Genomic DNA, 16339 nt, shown 5'->3' on the forward strand with positions numbered 1-16339 from the left:
ATCACATTCTGGGTCTACCAGTTAAGAACTTCTTCTACTGCTGAGACTGGTCTAACTTTACTAGTAGGAGTGATTTCTGTTGGAACAGTGAAAAGTCTTGCTGTAACCTTTGTTTCTCTGTCGGTTCTTCTTTCAAAGGGAGGAAAATCCTGCTCATAAGGATCCATCATTGCTATTGTTGGATGACAGGAATCACTGGATTTGGCCTCTGTTTAGGAAAGAGATCTTCATGACCTGTTTCTTTCAGCAAATCATATAAAGAAAGTCTGCTAGAAGGGACAAGAGCCTTCCAGTTTCTAGCTTTCTGCTTCGGACCATGATCATCATCATCATGGTGATGATGGTAATGCCTATGGGAACAAGGAGATGTATTCTTCTCCCTTTTCTTCTTTGCAACATATCTGATGGGATAAGACCATCCATCTTCATCTTCATCGTCTGATGCTTCCTACCAATAAGGTGTATCGCATTCACAGTCAGGATCACATTCTTCTGGTGCATGATCCCAAATGAAATGACCATTTATGTGAAACACATAACATGGCTTGGCATTTTGATCTACCCGAGCAATTAGAAGATCTCGCTTGGATAGAATATAGGCCGGGGTGATAGTTAAAATACGACCAGAAGGTACAGAAGAACTTTGTTGGCCTGGCCTTGTGAAAACAGTTTTGACTGTGCCATCTGGAAGCCTTTTTATCTCAGGAGGAGTAGAACTCTGTTGGAAGAGCTTTTTCTTATAAGATAACATTCACTTTTGTTCAAGCATTTAATGAGTTTTTTTTTTTAATTTTACCCTCAACATATTTTTTGATTCATTTATTATATTTTTTTACATATTCTCTTCATTAATAATGGCATATTTGAAAAAATATATATGCCTTACATATTTATTGTTTTAACTGATTTTAACTAATTTCTTAATAAATATAAATGAATAAAATTTACCTTCTATTTTGAAGGGAGGTATAAAATAGGAACTAAAAAAAAACCTTTTCCCTCTACTTTAGTTTTTGTTGGTCACGCTGTGTTGAATTTAGAATTTGCACCTATTCCACGCATTAGGAATATAGAGAATTAGGTAGAGATGATAAAATAAGCTTGCGGTGAGGATACGAGCCAACCCATAACAATGCGGGCTCACAGGTTAGCGCATCGCCACCCGCCTAACTTTTTAAAAAAAATGTTTTTTTTTTTCAAAGTTCAAGCAAGAATATGGTTTTTTTAGAAATAATTTGGGTTGAAATTTCACAATAAAAAGTGATTAATATTTATGCTTCTGTTTATGAGTTAGCTTTTTTGGTTTGGGTTAGGATTTAATTTGAGTGAGGTTTGGAATTTTAAAGGTTGGGTAAGTTATATGAAGAAAAAGTGATATATTTAAAAAAAACAAAGGAAAAAAAATCAGGCTAGCATGTGGTGGAGCAGGTTGAATGCTGTGCGGGCTTAAGTAGCTGGGCGTGCCTTGGTAAGTTGGCAAAACATGCCATTTTTAGCAAGCTGGGCCCATATAGTCAATCCCGTATTACTAGCTCTAGAATTAGGGATGTTATTGTCAATAACGAACATAATAAAGGCAAAGACATACTTAGGCATATGATATATTATCAATTAAGATGAAAAGTGAAAAAGGGGAATCCTGATTAAATCCAATTAAAATTATGCCTAAATTCAAATTCAAGCCTACATTTTTAACAAATTTCTAATCAAGTCATGAGGCTTCATCGAGAATTTTTGAATATTATTAAATAACTAGAATGTGTAAAAACCCTCTACCTCAAGACATTTTAACCCATCATAAAACCTCTACTATGGTAGAAAAGGAGAGCTGTTAAAACGAGCTACCATAGTAGAAGGAAAATTTCATATTTTTAGAAATTGACTTTCAAGCTCGGGTCAACTCGTAAGACGTTGCATGCAACTAAAATAATCCATTCATATCCACTGGGCCTCCGAGCCTCCGGCCCGGGTAACACATACATCAAGATCAGCCCATCTAAATAGTTTTCAACCATATAATCCAGAGTTCATCAAACACTAGCAATGACCTCCGGCCAACCAAAATAAGGAGATACATTCTCTCCAGTTTACAACAAGGCCGGGTAATCAAATATATCAAAAGCAGTCCTAAACGTGACAATATATACTAGTCATACATATACAAATGCTAGAGGCCTAAAGCTAACTGAGCTCAAGCCTCTGCGTCTCTTCCCGATGGCCCACGCCCGGAACCTTCACCTGAAAACATTGTAAACCACGGGGTGAGACTAAATCCCAGTAACCAACCCTTCCAATACTAGGTACTACTAAATAGGTGCTCATGAGGTGTCAAGTGGGACAGTTCACAAACAATATAAAACGATAGCCACAACAATTCATGTAAGTGCAATGATGCAATCCCATCAACCAAATCCCTCACTTTGGGGGATTTTCAGGAGTCGAAGCCGGCCTATCCCTCACTATGAGGGACGTAAGGAGCCATAAAAGGCCTATCCCTCACTCTGGGGGACATAGGGAGCCAAAAGGCCTATCCCTCACTATGGGGGACGTACTAAGCCAACCATCATGCATTAATGGAGGCCTTACCACGTGGTAGTAACAGACAAAACTCTCACCAATTCCCAATTAATGCATCATACTCAAATCATAATCAAAGAGTAATAATCATTTCACAATTAACCTCATTCAGTGACATATCCTTCACAATTTCAAGATTTCATTCATCATCAATTAAAAACCCCACAAGACGGTTTTCCCTTTTTATATACAACATACAGTTCGAACATAATTACTACTTAAAGCACAAAACACAAATCTACTCACAATACCACAGAAGCAAGTACTAAGGATTGGAAAGTGGTTACCTCTCGCCTGAGCAAGGAACAACAAACCAACGATGTGGCCCCGTGCACCACCAAGACTCACAACCGGTCTACACAAGCACACAAACACACAACCATCATATATTAGCTTTCAAACTAATAATGTGGTCAACACAACACTTGGGGACACAAAATTCCTATCTCCCATCAAAACTCTACCAAACTCAAAGGGTATATCTATCAAGGCAACACTCCAAAGTCATACCAATCCATTAACACCTTAATTCCTTTCCAAACATCAATTAAGATTCACAACCTCAAGGACCCACTATGGAATTCTACACCCAAACATCCCATTTGAGCAATTAAGGTTCCAACAACAATTCTAAACCGATTAAACATCCAATTTAACCCTCCTTAACATAACCCAATTCACAAAACCCACAATCAATCTCTACATTGTCATCCTCAATCCCAAATCATCCAATTCCATAAACCCTAGCTCCAAAAAAATTCAAGATTCTTTAAATCCAAGGAAACTACACCGATTAAATACTTAAACTAACCCAATGCAATCAATTAAACTCAAAACAATCGGTCAAAAACCTCAATTCCATCACAACTTAGAAAATCCTAGGGTTCCACTAAAAAACCTCAGAAATTCCAAGAAATTCCAATAAAGAAAGAAGATTAGAGGTTAAAATCACTTACTTGAGGTAATGGATCCTTAGAAATGCCCCCTCCAAGCCAAAATACCGAAACCCTAGCAGAGCCTCTCTCTCTACCTCAGATTTTCTTATTTTTCGCACGCTGAACTGCTCCCGCGAATATATAGATTCGCGACCTTTCGCCGCGGCGAACTCCATCTTTGCCGCAGCGAACCAATCCCGAGAGGGATTACTCGCCTGAAAACCTGACTTCGCCGCGGCGAACCCCAATCTTCGCCGCAGCGAAAGCTTCCGGAGAGGAAACTCTCGCTCGCCCAGAAAACATTCGTCGCGGCATACCCCTACCTTCGCCGCGGCGAAACCTTCCCGAAAGGGAAGCCTCGCTCACTCGAACAACTTCGCCGCGGCGTCCCCTAGACTTCGCCGCAGCCAAACCTTCCCGAGAAGACATTCCCCTCTGAAACTCCCGGTGCGCCGCGGCGAAGAACATACCCTGAGAGGGGTACGTTCACCTATTCCTCCAACAAACCTCAAATCTAACCCAAACACCAAGATCAAGATTAAATCACTAATCTATCCTCAAAATCAACCCAAAAGAGGCTATTAAAACCCGATAAAACTCAGGATGTTACAGAATGCCCCTCTTTATTCCTCCCAGCATATCAAAAAAAAAAAAGAATGCCCCTCTTTAATTAAAAGATAAATTTTACCCCTCCCAAGCAGTTCTTTGTCTCCTCTTATAATTTTTTTTAAACTAAAAATACATAAATAATTTTATAATATTTAAAATTTGTATGTATAATCAAAATTCAAAATATTTTAATCGAACAAAATGTAAGTACCCTTTAAATAAATATTTTGTATTTTTAGATAGTAAATATTTATTTTTAAGATGTTAAACTACCTTAACTATAAAAAATATTTTATATTAAGTTGTTGCAAATTATGTTTTTGTGTTAGAATTCAGCGTTGACTTAAATAAATAAAACAAAGATAAATTATATTATTTTATGTGTTTTTTAGTCTTAAAAATAATCATAAAAAGTGAGAGATCATTTGAGAGAATTAAATAATTAATTTTTCTTTTAATTTAAAAAAGCATTCTAACCATTTAACAACATTCAGAAAAAATTTGGACTATGTTCTAATTATGAATTTGTTAAAAATATAGACCTTAATTTAAATTTAGATATTTTGATCAGATTTTATTGGGATTTTCCCCAAAAAAATGTTAGCAAAGAAAAAAAAGCAGTATTGATTCAACTAATGAATATAGTTAGGGAGAGCATAATACTATATATAATGTGACCGAAAATTAATGAGTGCGTTTTTTCAAATGCCAAGGTCACTTCACAAACCTGGCAGATGGCCCCTCATAGTTGATTTAATTAATAAAATAGATGTAAGTATGTAACTAATTACATGCGCCCTTAATTATAATAGCAGGTTTTGAAATTTACGGATATTAAGAAAGTAAAAATTATTAGTTGTACTATTTCAATTATTCTCTTAATTTTTCTGCCAACCAATTCTTCTGTAAATTAAATGTAACGATTCACACAACTCCAAATGAATTCCATTTTACTGGTATGATGGTTTTATTTATCATTTACTACTTCCAATCCTAATTATAAGACTAGCTGACTAATTTGAGAATATTAAGGAAAGAAGTTAAGTTAGTTATTTGTAATAAATAGGTATTGTTTTTCCTAAAATATCCTTGCTAATCAAGTGTATTGGATAGAATTATCATTGTTAGAGAGATTACATTGGAAAAAAAATGCATAAATATGAGAGACAAAGTGGATTGGGATCTTATATTTAGGATTAAAATAAAAATCAAATAATGTCTTATATAAAGAACCGGAAGTAGTATTAGGGATATCTTTATACACATCTTTTTTCTTAAGAACAATTTAGACACACATTTGGGCCAACAGACGCACATCTTCTATTTCTTTTTAGAATTGCCAAACTTATGTTACGAAAAAGGTATCATCCTCCCCATAATTGACCGGCTCTTGCCAAAATAGGATGAGTGGGTATATCCTTAGCATAAAAGCCAGATGGCTAATTTAATTAGATTAAATTTTTTTATTAAATTAGTTATTTATAATAAATAGATATTATTTTTTCTCAAATACTCTTACTAATCAAATATATTAGCTTTAACATCTACCGAAACTTTTAACATGTGCATCTACTACAAGAATTATATTTGAAAAAGATGAATAAATGAGAGACAAAGTGACGGATTGGAGTCTTATATTTAGAATCAAATAAAAAATCAAATTAGCTCTTATATTAAGGACTGAATGTAATAGTATGTAATATTATTGATTAGGAGATAAGAAATACACTTTTTTTGTTCTGTTTATAAGTCACATCTAACATATTTTATACTATCTCTGATTCTTAATATAAGACCTTGTTTGAATTTTATTTTGGTTATAAATGTAAGATCTCAATCCACTTGATCTCTTATATTTATATTTTTTTTCTAGTAATCCTTCTAACAATAATAGTTCTAACCAATACATTTGATTAATAAGGACATTTTAGGGAAAACAATACTTATTTATTACAAATAACTAACTTAACTTTTTTCTTAATCCCCTCAAATTAGTTAATTAGCTCTTATAATTAGGATCGGAGGTAGTACAAACTAAAAAAAAATCTTAAATTTTATTAACTCTAAATTAAAATTCAATACTTTTTTATTTTATTTTATTTAATATACATTATATCTTGTAAGAACAAAATTAACACAATAATAAATAAAAAGTAAAATTGTATATTTATATAAAAAAAAATTTCTCTATCTACCCAAAAAAAATTTTCCTCTCTCTCTTTTATAAATAGAAGGAGAGAAATATTTCTTTGGCGCGTAGCTGTGTTGACTTTTGTGGAGTCCCAAATCCAAATGCGCACCATTTCGTGGTAGCAGCCTTAGTGGGGCATTTGCAGATAAAATGTCGGTCAGCATTTTGACGATTTGTGGGCCCCATTAATTAGACCCTCAATAATTAAGACCATAAAATGAACGGGTCGCTTCAGTCCAAAAGTCCATTTTAATTATTTTTTTTGACCAGGAAAGCATAATTAGATTACTAAAGAGACTGAAACAAGAGTTTATACAAAACAGCAGAGATCAAAGGGCAGCAACACAGGCCCACAAAAAGCAAAAGGTGACGGAATTAGCCGACACCTTCCCTATCAGCCTCAGAAATATGCTGGTCAAAACTGCAATCTTCAACAAAGGTGGCTTCACGAAGGACGATAGTAGCTAGAGGAGGTGGAGATTCCATAATCAGACCGTTAGGTCCCAACTCCCTTGAAGCTAAGGCAGCCAACAGATCGGCAGCATCATTTCCCTCACGAGGAATGAGAGAAAAGGAATAGGAGCTTCGATCATTCACCAATTCAAAGATTTCAGCAAGTAAACCATGCAGAAGCCATGGGCAGCATCGAAAAGATTTTTGAATTAACGCATCAAAGAGTACTTTACAATCCATCTCAATGACAACTGGAAAACATTGCCAGTGCTCGGCTAGGACAACCGCTTTATGGACAGCAAGGATTTCAGCATGAAAAGCAGAGGTAACATTTACCTTTTCAGCCCATCCTTTTGAAAATAATCCCTCAGAATTTCTACAAATCAATCCAATACCAGCTTTACCACTAGATTTGCAGAAAGCACCGTCACAGTTAATCTTGAAGGAATTTTCCTGTGGTTTCCTCCACTTGAAATAAGTTTTAGATTCCACATTGCTAGGTGCTGTAGTGAAAAGAGAATTTGCATCCCAATACTCCATCATGGTCCGTTTAGTCATCTCAATTGCATCCTCAGGCCTCGGGATAATCTGGTCGAAAATATATTTATTCCGCAAGATCCAAATAGACCAGAGCATAGATGCAATGTAAGCTTTCCCATAGTCAAAGTCAGCGTCACTTTTTAGCAGGAAGTGCTCAAGCCAAAAGGAAATGCTTTGTATATTCAGAGGGGTGATAATAAGACCCAAGACGCTCCCAAACCAAGCGGTTCTAGCCCAATTGCAAGAGCCTAGAGGATCAAAATATCTCGTTAATGGTTATCCTGTTTCGTCGGATATTTTTATCCACGCGCCATTGTGATCCGCACTTATATTTTATATACTACCTCTGGTCCTAATTACAAGAGCCAGTTGACTAATTTGAGGAGATTAAGTAAGTCGGTTATTTTTTCTAAATAGGTGTTGTGTTTCTTAAAATATTCTTACTAATCAAAGGTATTGACTAAAACTATTATTATTAGAAGGGCTACTTTGAAAAAATATATATAAATATGATAGACAAAGTGGATTGTGGTCTTATATTTAGAACTAAAATAAAAATCAAACAGGATCTTATATTAAGAACAAGAGGTAGTATTGTGTTAAAATTTAATCCAAGTCAACCAGGTCAACGACTTAGGGCACCGAATAGGGGAACCAGTCCCTTGGTTAAGTTGATCTGACCAAGGGTTTTGAATGAGTTAATCAAGTTGAATTAATGAATTCTATATATTTTTTCGTCCTTTATTGACTCTAAAACAACATCGTTTTTTGGGTTTTAAATTTTTTTTAAAAAAAATTCCATCAAATTTGTGCTTTAATAAATTTATTTTGTTAAATTATATATGATTTATATATGAATATATGGATTAATGTCTTTTTTCATTTAAATATTATTTTAACGTAATTTGAGCTATTGACCCATAAATCACTGTGTGAGAGGTGTTCATTTATCGACCCAATTTTGAGCACCTTCCTTATATAAGCTTCAACGCTCTTTCCATTTAAGTCACACAAGACGTTTTGGTGCTGCCACACACAGAAATATGGTTTGAACACGTATCAATTTATACAAGTTAACATTTTTTGAATTCATTATGGAATGCCAATCACCAGCTTCCTTGCTTTTTCTTATTCCTTTACTCTTGTTGTTGTTACTTCGGCTCGCAAAGCCAAAAAATAGAGCTAAGATCCAAATCCCAGGGCCATGGAAGCTTCCTGTGTTGGGAAACCTTCATCAGTTAGCAGCAGCAAGCTCGTCACTTCAACACCATGCTCTTCATGAACTATCCCTGAAACACGGACCTCTCATGCACCTTCAACTGGGTGAACTTTCTACAGTGATAATATCATCCCCTGACATGGCCAAAGAGATCATGAAGACCCATGATCTTGCCTTCGCGCAGAGGCCATGTACTTCTAGTGCTAAGATTGTTTCTTATGGATCAGCAGATATTGCTTTTGCTCCGTACGGCAATTATTGGAGACAGATGAGGAAAATATCTACTCTAAAGCTCTTAAGTTCCCAGAAGGTTCAGTCATTCTCCCATGTACGACAAGATGAGGTATTGATTTGATATGAAGCACTTTGAATACTTTGGCATCGCATGAAAAAAATCAACTATGGCTAATAAACTCCCATGTTTGTCATTCTAGACCGATCTATTATTTTTCCTACTGTCTAAAGTACTTTAGGTGAAATGGTCCTGATGATCTTTGAAAAGCTAAAACATTTCAAAATGAATCCTTAACAAGATTACCATTCCTACTTGAATATTCTTGTATGATCACCAGAGGGATATGCTTTTCTGTAATGTTGATAATAAATTTTAATCATCGTCTTCCTTGTTACTTCATCAGGTATCTAAGCTCATGGAGTCAGTTCAATCGTCAATAGGTTCGGTATTCGATCTCACGAGCAAGATTTACTATTTGACTAGTTCTATAGTTTTGAGGGTAGTGATTGGCGACAATCCTAAAGATGGTGTAGAACTCGTTCAGTTGCTCCATGCCGTATCGAAACACTTGGGTGAGTTTCACTTTGCTGATTTGTTTCCTTCAAATAAGCTTATCCGCCTCATGACTGGAACGGAAGCAAGGTTGGGGAAGATTCATGAGAAAGTAGACAAGATTTTAGAAGATATTCTCCAGGAGAATCTAAGGAAGCTTATGAAATCAGAAGGAGGCGATGATTGTAATTTGGCAGAAGAAAATCTGCTTCAAGTTCTTTTGGGGATCCAGAGAAGTGAAAGCCTTGATGTCCCACTTACAACCACAAACGTTAAGGCTGTTATATGGGTTAGCACTTCTTACCTATATGTTGGTTTATATATATAACATTAGGATATATCCTAGATTGAAAGAAATCATGTTTGTGTGATTTTTAGGCAAAAAAAAAAAGCTAATACATATATACTAACTAGAAGACCAAAAACTATGTTTAAAACTTATCTTTTATGCCTAAATATCTTACCCTTTTCTTCACTCCTGTATTTATTGGAGTCTCAAGTTCTTTTTTCTTTACATATGGGTTTGATAACGCTAATGATCATCACTTTGTGCTTATCATTATTGTAGGATATGTTTAGTGGTGGAACCGATACTTCAGCGTCACTATTAGAGTGGGCTATGTCAGAAATGATGAGAAATCCAAGAGTGATGGAAAAGGCACAAAATGAGGTTAGAAATGCTTTTAAGGGAAAGAAAGTAATTGATGATAATAGTGAAATGTCACAACTGAGTTACTTAAAATCAGTAATAAAAGAAACATTGAGGTTACACCCGCCAGTTCCATTGTTGCTCCCAAGAGAATGCAGAGAAACTTGTGAGATTAAGGGATATGAAATACCCATCCAAACTCAGGTTATAATAAATGCATGGGCACTCGGAAGAGATCCGAATTACTGGTATGATGCTGAGAGTTTCATACCAGAGAGGTTCCAAGCAGGCAAGTCTGATATTGACTTCAAAGGAACAAACTTTGAGTTCATCCCTTTTGGAGCAGGAAGGAGAATGTGTCCAGGAATTTTATTTGGTTTGGCAAGTATTGAGCTTCCTCTAGCTAGCTTGCTGTACCACTTTGATTGGGAACTCCCAAATGGAATGGAACCAAAAGATTTAGACATGACGGAAACCGTTGGTCTTGCAGCTAGAAGGAAGAGCAATCTGTGTTTGATTCCCACACCATACAAAAATTGCTACTCTTCTTGACTGAAGTGTACCCACCTTACGTTTCTATCTATCTGTTTATTTACATGTACAATTAAATTTCATGATGTATTTTCGAACTTTTGTTATTTGACTATAATTTAAGGCTTTATTAAGACAACTGTGATTTCTGTAAATTGCTGTGTGATAAAATATCACATATGATTGTTGTATTTGTGTGTTGTTTGTTTTGAATGTGCAGTTCTTGTTGGTGGATGCATTTTGAAATTCCATAGCATCGTTTGAAATTTTGTTCTCTTCGTGCATTGGATCTAGACAACACTTTGTTCTTTTCAAAGTGGGGTTTGATTTTTCACTCTCGTACAAAACCGCATATTCAAATTGTTTTGATAGGGAAATTGAAAATTTGCATATCTTTCTGTTTGTATTTATTAGTCACTTTTGATATGTTTCATCAGAAATTAAAAAAAAAAAAATTAAGATGCGGTCAACACTCCGAAGTATTTTTCCTGGTGCACCTAATATCCTAAAGTAATTTTTAGTGCACCCACTATCTGAAAATAATTAAAACGGTGCATTCATATCCAAAACTAACAGAAACGTTTAATTTGACTATTAAGCTCAAAGTTGACCTCTCTCTCTCTTCATTCTCAATCCCTTCCTCTTCCTCCTCCACCCCTCCATTCTTAGCCCCATCATGTCTTTTTCCTCCTTCCTTATATCCTCTTCTCATCTCTCTCCTCCTCCTCCTCCTCCTCCTCCTCTTCTTCCATTCCACTGTTACCACCACCACTCTTCGCTTCAAACAGGCCCCTTGCTTCTACAACTCTCCCACCTGCCCCGTCTCCAACGACGACGACAACGCCGCTGTCTACTTCGCGATGACCCTGGACCTCCCCTATCTTTGAGGTTCCATGGCCACCATCTTCTCCAGACTGCAACACTCCTCCTATCCTGCCAACATCATCTTCCATTTCATCTCCGCTGCCTCCAAGCCTTCCTCCTCCTCCATCCTCAACCACACTCTCTTCGGCCTCATCTCCTCCTCCATATGCTCCGCTTTGGACTGCCCTCTCATCTATGCCCACAATTACCTCGCCGACCTCCTCCCGACATTTGTCCACAAAGTCGTCTTCCTAGACTCTGACTTGGTGAATCCTGACCCTACCGGAACTGAGTTGAAGTTGGGTCTATGTGGGGCCCAAATGGTCATTGAACTGGGAGATTTCTTGCTGCTTTATCATTCAAAGAATGGTCAGGATTTCAATTGATCCAAAGAGACAACTGTCTGCGTATATGTCGTCGCGTCGGAATTATGGAATATAGGTAGACTGATTTCAAGCTCGCCGCTCAGCTCTGATTTGGTCCTCACCGCGCCGGAATACTGCAAGGCCAATTTCGCCTACTACCTCACGCCGTCGTTCTGGTCAAACCCGTCTCTATCGCTCATGTTTGCGGGTCGAAATGCTTGTTATTTCAACACAAACGTGATAATTGATCTGGAGCAATGGCAGGAGGGGAACTACATGAGGAGGATTGACGAGTGGATGGAGCTGCAGAAGAGAATGCGGATCTACGAGCTGGGATCACTGCTGCCGTTCTTGCTGATGTTCACGTCACTTCACAGGAAACAATCACTCTGGTGGATCAATTTTGAGCATGGGTTAACGGTCAAACAAACGTTTTTGTTAGTTTGAATATGGATACACCGTTTTAATTATTTTAAAACAGTAATTTAAGACACTGGGTATACTTGAAAAAGTAGATCAGGGTGCTGGGTACATCTTAACCTGGAAAAAAAATATTAAATCTAATTAACTCTGCTTTAAAATTAAATGGCTTTCTAATTTTATCTCTATTTTAATATATACACTCTTTAAAAAAATTACAATTTACACTACAATAATAAATAAAAGGTAAAATAGTATATTTATATTAAAAATTTAATGATCTGACTTATAAATAAAATTAAAAAAAATCTTTTCTGTGTTATACATAGAACTATAGAAATGTGATTTTACCTTATTTAGTTTTTGTTGACTGTGTTGTGCTGAGTAAGGAATTTTCACCTATTGAACCTTTGGGCGTATCCAGAATTAAGGATGTTATTATCAACAGTTAAACATAACAAACTTGTTGGCCAAAAAAAATTTTAATGTATGGTTGTCTTCTTATAAAAGATTACTTATATTTCAAACGAAATATTGGGATTGAGATTTTAAAGTGACTAAAAAAATATGGCGTGCAAATCATTCGTTGTTTTTTCAAATAAAATTTAAACTTCATTCAGGAAGCTGAGCAATACAAAGTTCAACCAAAGCAGAAAGAAAAGTAATAATAATAATCATCTTTCATAATTCATCACCTACTAAATGAGAGGTGGAAGATGGTCAAAAATAAAAATGAAAAAACATTGATCATCATTAATTTTGTTTACAAAAAAGCATAATTAATTGGTAAAAAAACGTAATTAATTACGTGATTCATCCTAGGCTCCTAACTGAGTGCTATTCCTATGGCTTTGTGGTTTTATTTATACAGTAGAGATATTTATTTTTGTCTTTAATATAAGTCACCCCATTACTCACGATATATGTATGTCTACTTGCTTTATAATAAAAGTGAGGTACTAGATGCCTTTAAGGAATACAGAGCAGAAGTAGAAAAACATATTAGAAAAATGATTAAAATTGTGAGATCTAATAGAAGTGGTGAGTATTATGATAGGTACACAAATGAAAGACAAGCACTTGGTCCACTTGCAGACTTTCTTTGAGAGTAGGGTATAGTTACTCAATATACCATGCCTGGCTCACCAAATATGAATGGTGTAGTTGAAAGAAGAAATAGGACCTTATTGGACATGGTTAAGAGCATGATGAGTAGCTCTAAACTTCCAATTTTACTATGAAAAGAAGCAATCAAGACAGCCATCTACATATTAAATAGGGTTCTAGTAAATGCAATGTCTAAAACTCCCTTTGAGATTTGTCAAGGTTGGAAACCCAGTTTAAATCATTTGGAATTAAGGCGTTGTCCTGCAGAAGAGTGTATAATCTACAAGAAAAGAAATTAGACCCTAGGATTATAAGAGCTTACTTTATAGCTCATGCTCCCAAATATTAAGACGCACCACAATTATACGAGTCACAAAAATAGATAGTGGCAAATCAAGGTCGATCTCACATAGTACTCAGTTAACAGTGATTCAGCAATAAAAATCCTCTTTTTGTTTATGTTGAGAAAATCAAGATTGAATTGGGATTAAGTCAAATAAAATTAAAATGAAACAAAGCGAGAGTTACCAATTAACAAATTCCAAAAGACAAAAAGAACAACCTAGAGTTACTAATCCACTGTTCGCTCTTTAGATTTTATCCCCACTAAATTAATCATGCTTAAACTCAATTTGTTAATCTAGAGTCTTAATAGTTAAAAGTGTCTGTCGGTCCACTTATAACTCTACCTTAGTTAATTATGTAATCTCTCACATAATTATATAAGGTGCAATTTAATCCAATTTCACTATAATTTAATTATGTGGAGCCTCTAGGTATATGTCTATCCTAGGTGCAAATTAGATTAAATCCAATTCCACATTACTTAATCCCATGGTCTATTTAAGATTCCCTTTGTCAAGTTCAATCCTAAATTCCCAAAACAAACTCAATGGTGGCCAAACACTAAGCAAGTTATAATTAAAAGCAAGATTAAATAAACTGAATTAAAAATAAGTATAACTAAACAGTGGGAATAATCTCTAAATCATAAACAACTTCATAGTACTCTAGGTTGCAAAACAAAATTAGCTACACATGACCTTAGGCAATTCCAATTTAGCAACAGTAATTCTGAAACAAAATGACATAATGGAATGGAAACAGAATGTTAACAGTGGAATGAGAAATCTGAATAATGGAATGATGAAAGTGGAATGATGGTAAATTGAATAAGAACCCAAGCCTCCCGCAACAGTAGCTCCTTTCCCTCACTAGAAACCACCTCTGTTCTGCTCCTCTTCAGCTACTCCGTCGAGCTCTCTTTGAGAAGGAAGGGAAGAACATCAGCTTGCTTGCTGTCGGTCTTGGTTCACTGGCTCAGTCTGTTAAACTCATCCAATGTCCAGAACTAGCTACCAAAACAGTGCGGCCTTCTCCTCCTGTAGAACCCGTCGGCCACCTTCAGAGGAAGAAGACCCAGAACCAGTTCGCTGCCTTCGGTCTCCTCCCCTGCGTTTAGCTCCTTCCAGCTCTCAGATGATGATGAACAGTGATCCCCCTTTCATTTTTCGACGGCCTCTCCTTCAAATCAGAACCCTCCTCCCCTTCATGTCCAAACGGTGCGACAAGCTGATAGAAGCGAGAAAAATAAAATAAAACAAATAAAAAGGAAAAGCTAAAAACAAATCAAATAAAAGGAAAAGAAATAAACTATACGAAATTGAAATAAGATAAGATAAAATTAACTAAATCTTAAACCTAATATTAATTATTTTAATTTATTTCAAACTAAGATATTTATAAGATAATCCCCAAATTATGCTCACAACTAATTTCTTTTTAAAAATCTTTGAAATCACCCAAAATCCTATTGATAAATCTCTAAAAATCACTCAAAATATTCTTTCAATATATTAAAAATAGAGAGTTATTAATAGGCTATGCAGAAAAGTCTAAAGGTTATAAGTTTTATTGTCCTCCTCCTTCAAAACGTTTTGTAGAATCCAGGAATGCTAAGTTTCTTGAGAATAATGTGTTTAATGGGAGTGATCAATTTGATCACGTAGAAGAAGCCATTAACACAAATGGTGATGGAAATTCAATGGTTAATGACTCTTATCCAGTTAGAGCTGTCATAGATCACAGTGTAGATCCCACAACTCAAGTTGACAATACTGGACATCAGAAACATGTGCAAGCACTACAAAAAAACAGCGAATTAGTGATGGAATTTGCGATGGAAACAAATTCCGTCGTAAATTAGCGACGGAATTTGCGATGGAAATTCCGTTGCTAATTTTTTTGACAGATTAGCGACGGAATTTCTGTCCGTCGCTAATCCGTATTTAGCGATGGAATTAGCGATGGAATCTTTTTCTGTCAGACAATTCCATCGCTAATCCGTCAAAAACATTAGCGACGGAAATTCCGTCGCAATTCCGTCAGAAATTAGCGACGGAATTTGTTTCCGTCGCAAAGTTTAAGAAAATAAATTATATAGGATATATATACAAGTAGGAAAATACCGTTTATCATAATCTATTTAAATCATTTAATTTTTTATATAAAAAAATTTATTAGATTTTATTATAGTAGTTATTTTTTAAATTTTTTGAATAACAAGATTTTTTGACTAATTGTAAATGATTTTCTTCAAATATATAAACCACATATACATATATAATATAATGTAATATAATATATATATATAATTAAATTGTATATCTTATCAATGCTAATTAAAAAATAAATTTAAAAATTATTTATGATGTAAAATTCAAAATTAGTGTCGTTAGAAATTAAAATTATATTAAAAATATTTTTAAAAAATAAAAAATTATAAAAATAGTAAAACAAATATTTAAAAATTATTTTTTCATTAAAATAGTTATTATTAAAATTATTATATAGTATATTTTTAGTTTTTAATAATATATATGTATATATAATTGTTTGTGTAAAATAATATAATATATATTTAATTTTACATAATAAGTCAACAGGTTCATTGCAACTCAACTGGTAAAGCCATACATGCGCACGGAGGAGGTCCTGGGTTCAAGCCATGGAGAAGTCACTTTGAGAAGGGAATTATATGGTGGTGACACATGGCGCACACGTGGCAGGCATAGGTTTGACACGTGGTGCAC

The 16339-nt window shown here is 35.1% G+C and overlaps 2 protein-coding genes and 1 pseudogene across 2 annotated transcripts; 2 read left to right on the plus strand and 1 right to left on the minus strand.

Annotated features, from left to right (window-relative positions):
* Nucleotides 1-6687: 6687 nt before the first annotated feature.
* LOC114726242 (uncharacterized) lies at nucleotides 6688-7308 on the minus strand. Its single transcript, XM_028912822.1, has one exon. The coding sequence runs from the start codon at nucleotides 7306-7308 to the stop codon at nucleotides 6688-6690; it is 621 nt and encodes a 206-aa protein (XP_028768655.1).
* Nucleotides 7309-8291: 983 nt separating this feature from the next.
* Nucleotides 8292-10682, plus strand: LOC114726218 (cytochrome P450 71D8-like). Its single transcript, XM_028912795.1, has 3 exons — nucleotides 8292-8867; nucleotides 9163-9600; nucleotides 9880-10682. The coding sequence occupies exons 1-3, from the start codon at nucleotides 8400-8402 to the stop codon at nucleotides 10510-10512; spliced, it is 1539 nt and encodes a 512-aa protein (XP_028768628.1). The 5' UTR covers nucleotides 8292-8399; the 3' UTR covers nucleotides 10513-10682.
* Nucleotides 10683-10951: 269 nt separating this feature from the next.
* LOC114726243 (probable galacturonosyltransferase-like 1) lies at nucleotides 10952-14709 on the plus strand (annotated as a pseudogene).
* The last annotated feature ends 1630 nt before the right edge of the window (nucleotides 14710-16339 follow it).

This window comes from Neltuma alba, unplaced genomic scaffold, assembly GCF_004799145.2.
Source record: "Neltuma alba isolate B1F8T4 unplaced genomic scaffold, ASM479914v2 tig00012348_pilon, whole genome shotgun sequence".
NCBI lineage: Eukaryota > Viridiplantae > Streptophyta > Magnoliopsida > Fabales > Fabaceae > Neltuma > Neltuma alba.